Source organism: Lepisosteus oculatus, chromosome 11 (assembly GCF_040954835.1).
Source record: "Lepisosteus oculatus isolate fLepOcu1 chromosome 11, fLepOcu1.hap2, whole genome shotgun sequence".
In the NCBI taxonomy this organism is placed as follows: Eukaryota; Metazoa; Chordata; class Actinopteri; order Semionotiformes; family Lepisosteidae; genus Lepisosteus; species Lepisosteus oculatus.
In genome coordinates, this window is record NC_090706.1 from 25616528 (window position 1) to 25634150 (window position 17623).

Sequence of the window (17623 nt, forward strand, 5' to 3'; positions counted from 1 at the left end):
CCCTCATCCCCCAAACCCTCCTCCCTCCAACCCCAGTGTTTCTGACCCTGTGGAAAATATTGATAGAGATCATTCAAGGGTAACTACATAAGGGTGAAAACCTATAGTCCATATAGTACATATCTGGTATATATAAAGTGTAGACCTACTGAAGTATTTTCACTATCACTCATGAACATTGACTGAAAATCTTTCTTTAGACTGCTGACACCAATACTAGAAATGCAGCTTGGCAGCAGTGAGCAGTGATTGTAGGGTTAAATCTCCATAGGGCAGCGTTAAATGTCCTTGATTTTCATATACTGTAGATGTTTTCTGTATGAGATTTGAAAGGTGATAGCCCTCTTCTATAATTGCGACATTAATTTGCTCACACCCAGGGCTTTTTTCTTCTACATTGACTGTGCACCTTTCCAAATGACTTTTTCCATCATTAAGATCTTATCTGGGAAGAATGCCTATGAGTCTAGAAATCTAAGATAACTCAAACAGCTAACATATTCGTAAGGTAACAGGCTCGAACAATGGCAAAGATCAAGCTTTAGAAATGTGACTGAGTTTTAGATCAAGCCTACAGAAGTCCATTAGATGTTCAGTATGCTGCTTTGTGTTTATACAGATTAGATTCTTTTCATTATACATCGCTGCTCCTCATAACCAGGCACTAAAGATGCTGTATATGAATTAAGTTTAAATAATGGAACTTAATTGTACTGAACAGATCATATATACTAGTCATTAATGGTAAAGCTGAAATAAAAAAAGCAAGCTATCGGGAACTAAGAAGTCTGCTTCTCTATGGATAATATTCCAACAAATTGCACCAAAATATTTGTATAATAACCAGCACAATGAACATTCATCAGAAATCTGGGAGCAACAACACATGGCATATGGGTATACCATGAAATAAAAAGATCACATTTTATTTCAATGTGGCAGTTTATTTCAGAATAGGATCTTGAAATTGTTTGTGTAAATATTATGCTGAAGATATATGTTTCCAAAACTGAGACAAAGACCATTACAAAGGTATCCAAGGAGCCATCTGAAAATGCTTTCACAACACTGGCTTCAACTTGTGTCAATATTTAGTGGAATGAGACACAGATCACGAAGAACGCAACCACATTTTATTCAGGGCTGTATTTTTACCCTACGGGAAGATCATCACGGACATTATTATCCTGATGGAAAAAAAGTTATCAATCATGACTTCTTAATAACCAATCCATGACTTACTAAGTAACAACATGCCAAATGGGTTTAAGATCTTAACTGGAAATATTTTATTGTCCTGGTCATTCACATTGTGAACAGATGAAGATTGATGGCAGATTGGCAAAGGAATCTGTAAATTGTTGTGGAATTGTTCAGTGTGTGTCCAAGAACAGGGCCAGCACAAAGGTTTAACAAAATTGTTAAATCTCCCCATTTACCTACATACGGCAGCATTAAATGTCCTGCATTTTCATATATAGATGTTTTCTGTACGAGTTTTGAAAGGTGATAGCCCTCTTCAATAATTGTGAACAGCATTACTCTTTAGATGAAAAAAAATACTCCTCATGCATGATACTTCAGTGTGTTCTCGAGTGAATTTCCCTAGTTCTCAGTATGACTGTAAGCAGATATTACAAGTAAGGCAGAATTCAAACTACATTTATTCAATCCACAATGGAGTGCAGCACCTCTCTGAAGCACAGCCACATGCCTCTGTTCTTTTACTCGGCAGTACAAGATGCCTTTGTTCTCCCCTTAAATTTAGATCGGTTTTCCACAGGATTTTGAAAAGTTAAAAAAAAAAGATCACTTTGGCCATGTGCCAAACACAGAAAGATGCATGTAGCTGTCCTGTGTTGAAATCAGTTCACAAGGAGATGACAGGCCAGTGTCTCAGGCTTCAGTCACTGTATGCTTTCTCTGTTGGCTGAGCTCCATTGCTCTTCTTCCTTGTTGCATCGGACAGCGGCTCCACCAGCTTGTTGTGAACATGCATCATTCCTTAAACAACGCAACAGATTTCAGGGTTAACTCGGTAACAATTTCAAAGGCAAGCAGCAAAACATGCTCCTTATCAAGAGCTCCAGGCACTGCCTAGGGACATATCTTCTAGCCGATGTGTGAATCTCTTTGTGTTGAGAGTGCACAATAAGAATTTTTTTAAAGTATTGGAAATTATTCTTCTGATTCTTATTTGAGGCAGATTGAGAAGATTTCTGGGAAAAAAATCAGATGCCAGGCAATTCATATCAATATTAACACATTGTTTCAATAATACATGTGGAGTAAAAACAGTTATAAAAAAGAAGTACAACTATCAGGTTATGAATTAATAGAGCTTTTATAAGGAGTACTTTATGCATCCACACATAATTGAATATAACAATTTTGACATCAGTTGGTCCTGTATGATTTCAGTGTGACGGCTGCTCAGGAAACTTTTTAGGGACCCTGACTATGATCCTGAAGTTACTGCAGATTTAGAGAAGAAGGAAACTTTACAGATTAGGGCAGCAGCTCTGTTCCTCGAAGGTCTAGACTGAGGCCTCTTGAAAGCATCAGCACCTTAAGGGCTTTGTAGAGGATGAAGCTAATCTAACACTTGGTTTATTCAAGTAGTTAAGATAACAGGAAGAATGAAAGCATGCAGACACTACAGCCCTTAAGGACTGGAACTGTGCACCACTCTTTTGGACAGAGTGCACTGTTGAGAGCTTGGAATTGCACCTTTGAAATACTTGACAGTTTTAACCCGGAGCTCCAGGGTGGCGTCCTCATCACACACAAACACAGTCTGGGGGTGTTGCTGGAAAGCAGAGACAGTCCACATGTGGTTGACTCCCTCTTCTATGGCCTTGTAGAGTGCAAATGCTTTATGAGCTCCTGTGATGAGGATCATCACCTGAGAAGACAGCGCAGCCACAGAAACCATTCACATTCATCACGGACAGCTTTCTTACCAGTTCACAAAAAGATCAGAGTTCTCTCATTTTATTAAAACAACGATTGCTTTAATTCTGTATACACAACTCATGAACCCATTCCGATTTGCTTTAGTCTCTTTCTCCACAATTATTTTTAGTAAAGCGTTTGTTGTCCGACTCGTATCTTGTCACCTGAGGTATTCCCAATATCCAACAGCCAAGCACATTCACTAATTTAAATTGAAATATACTGATGGAAAAAAGAAACGCAACATTTTATGGAATGTAAATACTATAGTTATAGCTTATGTACTTTCACAAAAAGTTGTCAATTTGTTTTAAGCCCTCTGACCAGCAATATAGCTTTTGCAATGAGGCATCACAACTTGCCAATCACACGAAAGCTCGTTAGGTGTATTTTTACTCAACTCAGGTGGAACAATGCCTGATCAGGTCACCTTTAAAAAAGGCCTTAATTCAAAGCTAAGGTCACTGCAGGAAAAAGGCCACACTTAGTCAGGTTTCTGTGCATTCCATAATGCCTCGAATGTCACCAGAAGCAAGGGAGAGGGCCATTGGCATACTGCAGGCATGTGCCAGCATTGCCAGACACTAAGCCACTCTACTGTGTCCCGAATGCAGAGAAGGTTTAAGCAGACCAGCAGGACAGATGACTGTCCAAGATCTGGTCGCCCACAAGTGACCACACCAGAGCAGGACTGCCACATCAGACTGGTCCATCTGAGAGATCGTTTCAGATCTGCCAATCTTACTGCTGCTGAAACTGCCGGCAGACACAATTCCTGCATCAGTGACAGGACAGTGAGGCTCCATGCTGCTGGCCTTAGAGCAAGGCGACCTGTCAGAGGCCCTCTGCTCACACCTCCTAGACATCACACCCAACTGGCTTGGGCCAGACAGAGGCTGCGATCGACTCATCAGCAGTGGCATCAGGTCCTCTTCACCTGTTCTTCTGCCTGTACCATGCAGACGAGAGGGCAAGAGTGTAGAAGAGGAGGTGTTGCGTTTCTTTTTTCTCATCAGTTTTTAAAATGTCTTTAGTGAGGTCATGAAGCCAGCCTTTAATAAGATGGTACAGAGATAAATTGGGACTGGAATAAGAATAACTGATAAATAAAGTATATACTGTATACCATACAACAAAATAAACAGATAGACAGAGAGACAGACAAAATAGGATCAGGGAAGAGTAGGCACATAGCTTAACAAAGAATTGACCATGTAAATGGAACGTTAGAGAAACCAGCTTTATGTAAGAGACTGGTGCCTTATAATTGTGGAAATGGTTATTTCCTATTTGTGGTCTTCACTAGGCTGAAATAAATCTCTCACTTGTATTCTGATTCATCATTTGGAATGGGGAAAATGTTCCCATTTTATCAGCATCCATTATAGTGGTACTTTAGTCCTGAGTAGAGTTGTTTTATATGATAAAACACAGCTTCTGTGTTTTCCTATATGGTATTTGTACCTCAGTTATAGGATGAGTTCTATTTTTAGAAAGTTGGGCTCTGGAAGTTCCAGTTCCAGACAAAATAGTCATACAGTAGATGTTATGTGCTGGTGTTTGTACATTGCTGCAAATAAATATATGTTTGTCTTTTAGATTTGCTACCTGACTTATTATCACTTTATTATTAAAGAACAAAGAAACACATGACTGTAAGTGTTTCACTCAGTTTTTTCCAGAAAACACATTTATAATTTCCTTGCAAAGTAAGCTTATGTCAGGCCCAGATATGGTTTTGATTTTCTTATTTATAATCTTGACCTCCTTTATTCAATTATTCACACTCCATGTTTTTTTTACAGTATGTTTTATGATCAGTCAATTAAAACACATTGGTCTCCTTTTTCTGTGGGACATAAAATACAAAATATTCCAAGACCATGGAAATCATTTTCTACACAGATAAAAAAACAGGCTGAGCAATCAAGAAAGTAAGATGCAGATATTAAAATTCAAAGATAAGGCAAAATCAAATTTAAAGGTAAGTCGAAGAAGAGCTCATTCATTAAATATGTCCTTTCAGAGTGCTAAAGGAGTTCTGTATCATGGAGTGATCTGGCACTGTGTTATTTACTAACTCTGATTAAGGGAATGGTTGAGCATTATCATTAATGACTGTATCCATCCCCCAGGCTGAAACAATATCTCTACCTGCTTCTGTTCACTGAAGTGAGAAAACATCCCCTTTCCATTGCACTTAACTCAGAGAACGCACAAGATATCTTTACATCTCCCAGCTGGGCACTAGCTATGATAATAAAATACTTCATCTCCATATATCAATTCCAAAATGCAAGTATACGGATGCAATATTTAGTTAAAAGACAGGTGTTATACATCCATGCCTACCTCTCTGGCATCCATGACTGTTCCCACCCCCACGGTTAGTGCCATAGTGGGCACTTTGGACAGGTCCCCATCAAAGAAGCGGGCATTAGCCAGTATAGTATCCAGGGCTAATGTTTTTACACGGGTTCGAGACACCAGACTGGAGCCTGGCTCATTGAAGGCAATGTGCCCATCAGGTCCAATACCTGCAGAGAAAAAGAGTACACTTCTGCATCTGTTTTAGAGCCAAAGGCTTAAAAAATGTTCCTCCTGGCTCTCTTTCCTCACTTTTATTAAACCAAGTCAAATCACTTCAAAACTTGTTAATCAATGCCTTTATGTTTGCATTATCTTGGGTTAAAAAGCTGAACACAACTCACCATAAATGATTCAATCAGTTGAGTACTACTATTACTCTATATGGCTACATACTGTACATATCATGTATGAGGAGTATTTTTTGCTGTAGTAGCAATTGTAAGAGTTAATTAACTCAGCCACATTACCTCCCACAAAAAGCTCTATTCCTCCCGCAGCTTTAATTTTGTCCTCAAAAGCATCACATTCAGTCTGCAGGTCTGGTGCATTTCCATTTAAGATATGTGCATTTTCTGCTTGGATGTCAATATGCTTGAAGAAATTATTCCACATAAAAGAATGATAGCTCTCTGGGTGATCTCTAGGGAGGCCTAATTATGTTGCATAGGGAAAAAAAAGATAAGGATAAGCATGGAACACAATGATGCTTTGAGTTCACAAATGATTTTTTTACACAATATGTAAATCTGGTTTTACAATTTGCTTGCCACTCGCCAGCCTATAATTAAACGCATTAACACACTTAAATAGTGGCATTGTCTGAATGGAAATATGTTCTCAAGCTTCTGTTGTACATCCTTTTAAATTTGTTTTAGCAAATGTTTTGACTTGATAACTTCATCACATCACTTTCTTTTTCAATAACTGCTCGTCCAATTCAGGATCACAGCAGCCTGGAGTCTAGCGCAGGAAGCACTGAGTGAAAGGTACCCTCTGAAGGGTGTGCCAGTCCATCGCAGGACACACACAGACACTGCCCCAGACACACACACTCACAAAAGGGCCAGTCTTCCCACTACGTCTTTGGACTGTGGGAGGAAACCAGAGCGCCCGGAGCAAACCCATGTGAACACAGGGAGAACATACAAACTCCACGCAGATACACCACGTTAATTGAAACCAAGGCCCCAGTGATATGAGGCAGCAACACTAACCACTGTATTAACCAGCCACTCTCCATTCTAATACAATATTTGTAAAATCAAGAAGAGACAAAAATGCTGGATGGGGCTCTTTTAAAGCTTATTTTACAGCTTGTTGGTAGAATTAAACAAAATGTCAATACTGATGATTTTCCTCAAAAACTTCCACTTTGTGAAATAATGCCACTTTGAAATTACATTTGTCTAAATCAGTGACTTTTAACCTGGGGTGAGAGACATATCAGACATATTTGGACTTTAAATTAAGATTTTACTCCATTACTGAAACATATCAGTAAATACAGATTAAATCTTTTTTTTTTTAAAACAAGGCATCTACTAAAGGGCTTACAAAGCACAAGCCTTAGATTTCATGAGGAGTAAGAGGGCAACTTACCAACATACTCATCCATGTTAAAGGTTTTAACATATTTGAAGGAGAGCTCTCCACTCCTGTAGTACTCAATCAGTTTCTTATAACATCCCAGAGGAGTACTGCCTAAGAGACAAAAAGTGTACTGTAAACCATGTTAAGTGAACTAGTGCTTTAAGAATATAGTCCACATCTTCAAAAAACATTTATAATTAAATACAAAGGACTGTACATTGTCATGGTAGAAAACTAGATAAGAATATAACTGATATAAGAAAGATGAGTTCACAATCTGCAAAGGATTAAAGTGAATTTTTGAAACAATCCTCTAATTTCACCTGGAGCACTGCATACATTTTTAATTAAAAACGGTATCCGTTTTAATCTTTGTTATTCTCTGATGGTGTTAAGCAGTATTTGGTGTTTTAAGGTAAGAACTAGGTCCACGTTTTATGCAGTACTATACAGTATATTTCTTAAATAGTTAATATTTTCTGCAGTGGAAAAAGCCTTCTTGAGATTATGACAGTGTTTTTTTAAGAGCTACACGCCTGGCTGACGGTGAAGTCACAAACAAATTTACTTTGTTAAATTCTTACCAGTGGGAAGTCCCATTGTGAAGTACCTATCAGGTCCTGCGTTGAACTGAAGAATTCTGTTCCTTATGTATTTGGCCGCCCATTCACTCGCCTGATCGTAATCGTCAAGAATGATCAACTTCATTTTATGAAGAGCTGAGACGAAAAATAATGGAAAACAAATGTAATGGAACTGTAGGGGAATCTGCAAATCGGGGACTTTAAGAGAAGGAATTGGAAGTATAACTCTTCGGTAGACGCCCCTATATCAGACCTTTGTACTCATTATAATCATCGCAGAGTAATTACAAATAAAACCTTTCCCCCCCCCCCAGCAAAATACCGCTAGGGGCAAAGTTAAAACAAGTCTGAACAGAGATCGAGCTTGTTAAATATTTCATAGGGTCACAGATAGGTAGTTATAAGATCTGGAGCTACTAGATTCCTGAGTTGACAGTGTTAAAATTACCCACAAAACAGCAAATGAGATTTGCAAACCTGTCGCAAAAAGTGAACACGTCTGTGTTGACACTTTGATCGGACGCAGATACAACAATTTAAAAATTAAGTATAAGAAAGCATTTTTAACCCGACAGTCTTATTTCAGACAACAAGAGTTACGATAGATTATTAAAGTCTTATTTTTCATTTTTTTCATTTTTTAAAGTAATCATACCCGCGAAGAAATCGCTCGTTTGATTCTTTGTTTCGGCTGCTCCGCAGTCTTGCAAAACAGGAACAGCAGCTCTCAGGAATTGCAGGCAGTCATATGACTTTAAATTAAACACAAGCATCTGGAGTAAAAACCACAAACCAGCAAGTTATATCCAGAATATTTTAAACCTTAATCGTTTCAGCGTTAGATGTCTTGGATTTTCAATATCTGAAACGATTTTGTCACCCTAGTCGCCTGATTTGTTACGTTAGTTCAGATTTATCCACGATTAATCGGTAATTGTTGAACAGATAGGAGAAAAGGATAGACCTAACGCAGACATACAGTTCAATGGCATTAGCAAATCTAAAAAAATACCGCAATGTAAATAATAAAATATTTTTCACAGCTTCTTCACTTAATTAAATGTTTTTCATGTTCTAGTTTAGTAAAACGTATTGTTTCCACATTCATCTGTTAAATTATTTCGATTACTACTTGTGATCCGGTGGGTTTTTTCATAATTTTAATGTATTTTGTAATATGTACCCCTGACGATGTTTTTGTCTTAAAATGTTATAAGTACTCGTTTGTATTGTATTCTTTGTTGCTGTTAATGCTTAAATAAAAAAAACTTGTGATCTGGTGTAAAGCCCGGAAGACACACTTACATGGTCTCTATATTCTGTGTTTTAAACACCATCATCTGTGGTGTTTAAAACTGAGACGTGTCTTATATTATTCTGAATTGCCAACAAACTATCTTTCATATTAACCAAATTCCACGGGCTAAGTTAGGTCATTTTTGTTCTTTTCATATTGTTAAGTTTCTGCATCTAAAAAATACTGCATGATGCAATCCAGTCTTCAATATCACTGTAACGAACCACTCATAATAAAAGGTATTAAAGCATTTGGTACATATGGTATGGTTAAAATAAAATGTTAAATTCTGAAATTAAACCTTTAGCGAGTAAAGTATTGCAATAATATACTGTATAATATATAAAAGACCTTCCTCCATGTCTGCCGAAAGAAATTACAAAAAGAAAAAGAAAGAGGGAAAGAAAAAAACTGCTTTTTCAAGTTTTAACCAAAAGCTTTATTTACATGTTACCATTAGTCTAAAGAAACTGTACATTACTGTCAGCTATCTGATGAAGTGACCTTTGAAAACCATTAAGAACTATTGTAAAGCACACATCACAAAATAATATCCATCCCACTCTTCTGTTCTTCTTTTGCATAACCACTTCATGGTGGAATACATAAGGTACTCAAACTTATAACAGTTTCAACGATTTATCAATAAAACTTATGAGCAGGTATCGTTCATTACTGACTGTGCCTCTATCATACAGCCCATATCTTGTCCCCATGATTTTTTATTCCTTGCACCCCAAAAACTGAACTCAAAGATCTACTGGTGATAATGAGCTCCAACCCAGAGTAAAATGGTAATTAAGCAGCAGTAAAAAAGCCTTCTGCCAGGACAGCATCAAGAAACTGGTACTACTGTTAGCTACTGGAATGCCACACATAGGGACTGTGGACAAGGGGTGATTGTCCCTTTTTACTGGATCTTATGAAGGTGCAGGACAAAGGAGTGCACAGGTAAAGGACAGAACCTACAGTTTGGTGTCTCCCAAACTAAGATGCTGGACTTTGTTTCTGTTTTTAGTGTTTTGTGCAAAGAAATACTGTGATAAAGATGCTCAGTGTACATATCCCAAAAAACTAATGGCTCATATCGATTTTTAATGAATATAGTCTCAGCACAAAACTGAAAGTGCTCACTAATATAAGCTTGCATTGTGATAATAACGACATTCTTCTTCAGGGGAAAACCCTCTAGCTCAGACTAGATTTCTGAAATAAGGTGCAGTGTACAGCAGCTCCTTAGTAACGGGCCATGTGTCCCATCCACACTTTCCGCTGTTAGTCCTCTTCATCACTCCAGAATTCCTCATCGTCATCAATATCCACTCCTTGGAACAGCCTAGAAAAAAGGGTGATAAAACTTTGTGTAGGTCAGCCCATGGAAATACATGAGTCGGAATGCTTCCCCCTTATATTTAAAACAACTTAACGTGCTTCCATTCCTGGGCAGTTAAAAGGTGTAACTGAAATTGCTTTCAACTGACAATTACAATCTTTCAGAATGATGAACTTTTCAAACTTTGATTCGCTTTGGAAATACAGTAAGTCCAATGGTATAGTATTTTATTATTTGTGGAACAGCGGTCAAAGAGCAACAGTGATGCCTAACGAGGGCTGCATGCCTCCAAGCACAGCGCCTGAAGCTCTTAGGTCGCTGTCTAGATCTGGGGTTCTTAAGCTGGGGGTAGTGACAGTCCCAAGGGGAAACAGAATCAACCAAAGTTTAACACGTACACTAGGGTGTAACGGGGCACGAACACAGTGTCAGGGTCAAACTATTGCATACACCTGCATGGTTAAGATTATTTACATTAGCAGGGTGACTTAGTGATCACTCTGGGAGCCCACAGACCATCCCCTGGCTACAACTCCCAGCCTGCTCTGCGGTGCGCTCGGCGAGGGCGCTACATGAATTTCTATTGGTTGGGCCACAATTGCATTTATATTTGTAGCGCTTTTTTCTTTTGAGCAAGGTAGTTGTGATTAGCCAAGCAATGGAGCGTTTTTAATAGGTGGCACTGGATGAGTGAGAGCTTAAGGTAATGTGGAGAAACGCACAGCAGAAAACTCCAAACAGGAAAAAAAAACAGAAGAAAATGAGAAAATACGTTTTTGGAACGAAAGCTACAGGAGCGAAGAGGCCAAAGATCTACCCTCCAAAAAGCCACCACCGTGAACCAGAAGCCACTTCAGGCGTCTTTCGTTATAGCTAACTGGATTGCCAAAACTGAGAAGCCACACACGTTAGGCGAGACTTTTTTCTTACCGTGAAACGGTTTCAAGCATGTGTGGGGAAAAGTGCTGCAGAGCAGCTAGCAATGATATCAGTGTCAAATGATACTGTGTCTAACCACATTGGGCGTATGGCGAGAGATGTGGAAGAGGAAGAGATCACTAAGATAAAATCTAGTGTGTATTTTTCTTTACAACTTGCCGAGACCACTGATGTCTCTGGAGATGGTGAAATGTTCATTTACGCCATATTTCTTGAAGAGGGAGAAAATTAATGAGGATTTTTTGTTCTGTCATCATCTTCCCGAGTGCGCCAAAGGCGATCAACTTTTCGTTTTGCTGGACACATATGTATGTGGGCATGAAATCGACTGGAACAAGTGTGTGGGAATCTGCTCAGACGGTGCATGAGCTATAACAGGCAAACACAGTGGGCTAGTCATGAAAGTACAGGCCGTTGCTCTATTTGCTTTGCGCACATATTTGCTTTGTCTGATTCATAGACAAGCCCTACCGGCTAAGAAACTCAAACAAGTAATGAATGTAACTGTTCGTACTGTAAATTCCATCAAGGCCAGTGCAACAAGCACACAACTTTTAAGAGATTATTCCAAAAATTAAGCATAGGATCACTGGAGAGGCAGCCTTTTGCTACTACGCACCCAAACTCTGGAACAGTATTCCTAAAAATATTAGAGAGGCTGGCTCTGTGGATATATATAAACGGCAGCTCAAAACTTATTTTTTTTACTCTTTTTTCTCATATAACTCTAGTACTATTCATATTGTTTGTGCATGGTTCTTTTAATTTGTTAATGACGCTTATTTTAAGTTGGTTAAAGTTTTTCAAAATTTTTTGTAACAAGCACTTTGAGTTGCAAAATATTGCATGAAAGGTGCTATATGAATACCAACTATTATTATCATTATTAAGGGAGTAGGCTTACAATTTATACAACGTGACAATTGTGTGTGTGTGTGTGTGTGTGTGTGTGTCTAGATCATTCTGTTTTGTCCTAAAACTGGAATGACATTATGTCCTGCAGCAGGTTAGCAGCTTGATTTGTATACAGTAAATGATCACTATATGTGAAGTAAAATGTTGAGCTTACTGATTAAAGCAGGGAGATGAGGTATCGTTGAAATGGCCATATGGATTGACCCTTGACAGTGGGCCCAAACACAGCCAACAGAAGTACTGCTTGCAGCTGGTGCAGGTCATCTTGTTACAGCCATCCACCTTCTGTAAACCAAGAGTCCCCATCGGTTAGCCTTACTTTGAGAGACATCAACATAAGACTACAAAATGTAACCATACAATTGCAGATTCCATCAAGAACTGTCATATTATAGAGGAATGAACAAAACAACAACAGCTCTGGAATTGTATAACATCAAATTTAAGAATGGAGTAATTTGTTGTGCACATTATTGCATCTGTATATCCAGATGGCACATAATTAACAAACTCCTTTTCAAAATAGATGCATGCACTGGTGCAAATTAAGATAAGAGATCACTTTATTGCCCATATACAATTTCTTGTATTAGGAATTTGTCTTTCCGCATACCGACTTGCTCTCCATGAGGGACACAAAACAGGCCATGTATACGGCTCAGGGGACCCAACAGATTAGGATTCCTCTGCCAGCCGCAGGATAACGAACCAACAACCTTCCAGCCACAGGCGCAGGTCCTTAGCCACAGAGCCACTGCACCACCAAAATTATGCAAAACCAACTTTCTCTTTCTTCTGGGTAATAATTTACTACTAATGCCTGCTATCTGTGTATCAGGTACCTACATATATTCATTGTATATACAGTACCTGAATGTTTGAGCTACAGCGTGGACAGGCTTTGGAGTTCTTTTCTAGCCATTCACTGCTGAACGACTCCTCCACCGCCTTCTGAATGACTCTCTTCCCAAAGCGCTGCTCCAGAAACTGCTTCTCCTCCTCGCTGGCCTTCAGATACTCATCACGTAGGCCTCGCAGCTCCGCTGAAGTTTAAATGTGTTACTCACGTTGCTCACATTATCAACATATTAGGGCGTAATTAGAGAAGACACAGCTAAAAAACTGTCTTTCATCTACTTTGGGAAATCTGCCATGAAATTCCCTGCATCAACCCCCAGAGTTTCTCCCCTGAGAAGGAGAAACCGGGGGAGAAACTCTGAGCTTATTTTTGCATGCAAAGCATCGTTAATAACTAAGGTGGGTAAATCTTTAACAAATGCGTGTCAAAGTTTGATTTCACTCTGTGGGTAATAGGGCCTTCTCTTGTCCCAGAGCTCTGGAATTCTAAACCCAAGGAAATCAGAGAGTCTCCTTCCCTGAGTACTCTAAGATCCAGACTCAAAGCCCTCTTCTTTGGAAAGAATCTTACTTAATCAGTTCTGTGTCAGCCCCTTGCATCTTCTGCATTCTCAACCATGCTTCTTAATTGGGCTAATTTTGTGACCTCTTCTCCTTGTTTACTTTTTTCTCTTTGAGAAGTTAGTTTCAAAGGTCCTACAGTACATAAAATAATGTAAAAAAGTTAGTTATATTGTTATTATTTAATTCCTAAATAAAATAAATTACAGTTTAAAACTGGTGGACTGACTGAGAGGAACATGTCTGCAGAATCAGGTTCAATGCCTTAGAATGCTTTTGTTGGCAATGGATGAATACCAGGATTGCCGAATACCGAATTGCTTTGCTGGGCTTTTCCTTACCTGCTGTGGCCCGGCATGGAGACAGCCCATGATAGCCCATCTTACAAAGGGTACAGAAGGCATACTGGCAGGAGGGGCAGATACCCATGGTGGTGTCTGGCTCTACCAACACAGCTGTCTCACACATCTTTCTAGGGCAGTACATAACATCTGCCATGAGGTCCAGGCTGGATTGAAGCAGGAGACGGTCATAGCGAGCAAAAAGCTCTTCTCCAACCAGATGCTTGACCTGTAAAACACATCTTTAATATTGCATGGTGCTGCACATAATCCTGTTCATGAAACATCTAGATGATTGCTGTAAAATTAATCTAGGGTACCTGAGCAGGTGTGGCAACAGAGCTGCACTCAGGCTCTGGGCAGTTAAGGCACTGGACATTGCCATCTCTGATCTGGATCTGGAAGTAATCCCTCATGCACTCTTTGCAGTACACATGCTTGCAATCCTTAAAGCACGTGCACTCAGATCCCATCTTCTCAGAGAAGCAGATGTTGCAGCAGAACATTTTGCTGTCAAAGGCCTTCTGTTGCTGCATCTCGTCAAAATCCAACAGCTGAAGAAGGAGGTTGCTACGGGGATCTACTTCTTGGATAGCCCGGGGATCTGGCTGCTCTTTTGAGTCCTTCTCTGTGTCTTCTGCATTGTCTTTGCCAGCTCCTTCCTTCTTTCGCTCCTGCTTGCCTTTATTGCTATTCGTGACTTCCAACGGGGACTCGATGCTCAGGAAGCTAAAGAGGTCTTCTTTGAGGAACTGAATCCAGGAGAAGAGGACCACACTCCCTACATTCTCCTGCCACAGCTCATCCAAGCGCTTGCACAGAGTCCCCAGCTGAAAAACAAAAACACCTCATAGCTCAGAAACTCGTGATAAAGTAAAAGGTGGTTTGTTTTCTAAAAAGAAAATTGACAAAAGCCCACTTGTCATGATTCGACACATTCTGCACTACATTTTGAACTTTAGTGTGTCCAGAATTCTGCAGCCAGAACCCCGGCTAGTTCACATGCAAGTGATCACATTACTCCTGTCCTGGAGTCCTTGCACTGGCTTTCTATCAGGCTTCCTGTCAACTTAAAATCCTCATGCTCACCTACAAGGCTCTGCATGGCTTGGAACCTCAGTACCTGTCTGAGCAACTATTGTCCTACTCCCCACTTCTCAACTTTAATTCAGCTAATTTTCCTATCTGTCATCTTCTGTCATTAGAGCACCTTCCCTGAGCACTTCCAAATCAAGATTCAAAACCTACTTCTTTAGAAGGGCTTTTATTTAAATACAAAGAATATGCATCCAATACTACTATACTAAAACCTTGTTAATTATAATACTGATATCCATTTGTCTATGCTCCTAACTTCATAATGAACGCTCAATAACATCAACTACCACTCCTCAAGACAGAAAGCAATAAATAACCTGGACTCTTGAAAGCCATCTGGAGCTCAAAGTGAAGACTGGAGGAGAATTCGAAGGGTAATCTGATGGAAGTTCAAAGTTCAAAATGAGAGTCGGTAGAAAAGACACTGGATATTTAATATGTTCTTCCCCTGAAAAAAAACAAAGGAAAAGATGTAATTTGCTTTTGCAACTATTATACCTGTAGTAATAGATCAACTCCACTTCTGATTATGTGCTGATCTATAAAAAGTTACTTCAATTCACATCAACTACACATATGGGAAATCTGCAGTAATGCAAATTCCAAATTCAAAAGACTCCAGAACTTGATTGCCAATAATGACCCTAAAGTGGTTTAGTCTGGGCTATGTCAGAAACTCAGCAAACCAGGACTAAATTCAGATAAAAAGCAGAGATTGCTTAATCTTCGGCCTCCCAAGTTGTTATTGAAAGCAATGCTAAAACTGAGCTCACTGACAGCTTGCATTTCAGGACTGGGAGAGTACTGGCCATAAGGTACTGCCGATTTGCTTTTGGCAACAAGCCTGAGAGAAAACTGAACCAAGGCTGGCCCAGTGCTAACTGGGGCATTAATAGGCTGGTGGGCTATACTTTCTCTGAGGTATCGGTGGCTCCCCTTTGTGTCACTGTCTGAGTCCCACAGTTTGTTACTGTTGTTTTCAGGAGGCTGAAACACAGGTGAGAGTTTGGACATACTCACCAACAAAATCTTGTGCAGCCCCAAATGCACTGCGTCTGAACTGTCCTTCAATGAAAGAAAAACTGGCCAAAGATGTAGATAAGTGCAGCACTGAGGCAAAATTAAGACAGCTGTCATGTAGTGTGCTCAGAAGCCACAATGTTCCGAGAACCACACTCGTTATGTAACGAAGCATTTTAAGCCCTTAATGAGGCAGTGGGTTTGCACAGAGTTAAGGGACGAACAAGAGCCTCTCACCTTTTGCGAATATTCGGAAATCTTGTGGCAGCTCCAGGTTGATGCGTATCTCCCCTCCTTGGGCAGACTCAGCCCTGTGGAACTCCTCCTCATTGTAGATGCTCGCTAGAGCCAGCAGCTCATCCTCCTGCGCTTCCAAATCCTCCGAGGACATTTACATTCCTGAGAAGCACCGGACACCCCCACCACAACAGGTCACTCCTCCGTACCAGCACACTTTGCATTTCTCCATTTCAGTAAACTGACACAGTGTTATCAACGCATCAGTGCTTCTTCCCTAATGTGCTTACCTGCCCACTTTCAACATTTTAGTTTTGCTAGTGTTTTAGATAAGGGCAAGACGCATGTCAGGTATGGAAGCTGTTGACTGAGACTAGGAAGAAACCATATTTGTCTCTGGTGTAACTGCTTGTAAACAAAAGTGGTGCAGCTAACACCTCCCTTTTAAATAAAGAGTGACTTTCACACAGGTCACAGTTCTCTAAGGTTCTGTCCTTCTAAAGCTAGGTAGCTACATATTAGGACATATGATTTGCTTTAGTGAGATTTCATTTGAAATTATGTCGTTAAATGCATCACGCTCATTATGCGCTTAACCCGAATCCCACAGTTCTAGTCTCACAAGCCTACATTTAATTAAATTAGTGGGATAAGAAATGACATGGTGAGAATTAGTTAACAACACACAACTCCCTAAAGCGCTTTCTTTTTTTCCCTTTTTTCATATTTAGACTACTTTTATTAAACTGTAGAGAAGTACTGTCACAGGGTGAAGGTTTTGTGACGTCATTTCATGACATTTCTTCGACACGAGACCCATTCGGAAGACCCAGTTTGGAAACTGGAGCAACAAAAACTCTCCTGAGAACAACACAGATTCACTTTATGTTATATAGTACCACACCTCAAGAACCTATATATTCCGCAGTCGGAAGTATATAGTGCAGTAGTTAGGGAATAAAAAGTAGCCTATATAACAGGTCTGCATAGACATGTTTATGCAAGTGACAAACTGAAAGCCTAGATTAGAAACGATAAAAGATAAAATCTGAAGAAACATACATTCATGACCGAAACTGTAGCATTTCTAAGACACAGTTAAAGGATTATAACAAACATACACGTTATTTTTATACGATTATTTGTTTTTTCCACGCCTACCTTACTCTTCCCCACAGACAGGAAGACCGGGACCAGGGTTCAGTTGGGTAGCAAGGGAGGAGCTGAACACGCAAACAAGAGCTCGCAAAACCTGGTCTGCCCCCTAAAGGACACAGTACCATTCAGCATCCTAATGTTTGCGGCTTTGCCATTTCAGTCTTCTTTGAGCTTTTCTCGATGTGGGCTGCTCTCGGGCTCAAGACCATGTGCTACAGCTACAAGACAAACGTGGTACTTTATAAACCTCACTAAATGTTCATACACAACAGTGTCTTCCTAGTGAAATTCCGTCAGAATTTCTTGAAAAACAAATTTTACCCTTGTTCAACGTATATAGCAACGTAATAATTGCGAAAACATCATG

General features: G+C 39.7%; 2 protein-coding genes across 8 annotated transcripts; both read right to left on the reverse strand.

Moving 5' to 3' along the window:
- Positions 1-1113: 1113 nt before the first annotated feature.
- On the reverse strand, positions 1114-8287 carry gnpda1 (glucosamine-6-phosphate deaminase 1). Its single transcript, XM_006631804.3, has 7 exons — positions 8155-8287; positions 7500-7634; positions 6925-7026; positions 5793-5975; positions 5308-5492; positions 2731-2905; positions 1114-2004 (listed from the first exon to the last, which is right to left on the reverse strand). The coding sequence occupies exons 1-7, from the start codon at positions 8270-8272 to the stop codon at positions 1904-1906; spliced, it is 999 nt and encodes a 332-aa protein (XP_006631867.2). The 5' UTR covers positions 8273-8287; the 3' UTR covers positions 1114-1903.
- Positions 8288-9655: 1368 nt separating this feature from the next.
- rnf14 (ring finger protein 14) lies at positions 9656-17516 on the reverse strand. Of its 7 annotated transcripts, none has more exons than XM_069195958.1 (9): positions 17220-17516; positions 16099-16260; positions 15862-15951; positions 15159-15289; positions 14064-14573; positions 13744-13972; positions 12854-13026; positions 12138-12268; positions 9656-10132 (listed from the first exon to the last, which is right to left on the reverse strand). In XM_069195958.1, the coding sequence occupies exons 2-9, from the start codon at positions 16250-16252 to the stop codon at positions 10072-10074; spliced, it is 1479 nt and encodes a 492-aa protein (XP_069052059.1). In that variant the 5' UTR covers positions 16253-16260; positions 17220-17516; the 3' UTR covers positions 9656-10071. The 7 variants fall into 7 exon arrangements, with proteins under 7 accessions (XP_069052059.1, XP_069052060.1, XP_069052058.1 ...); XM_069195959.1 differs by having other exon boundaries at positions 15159-15220; positions 17260-17515; XM_069195957.1 differs by having other exon boundaries at positions 17260-17515.
- Between the last annotated feature and the right edge of the window lie 107 nt (positions 17517-17623).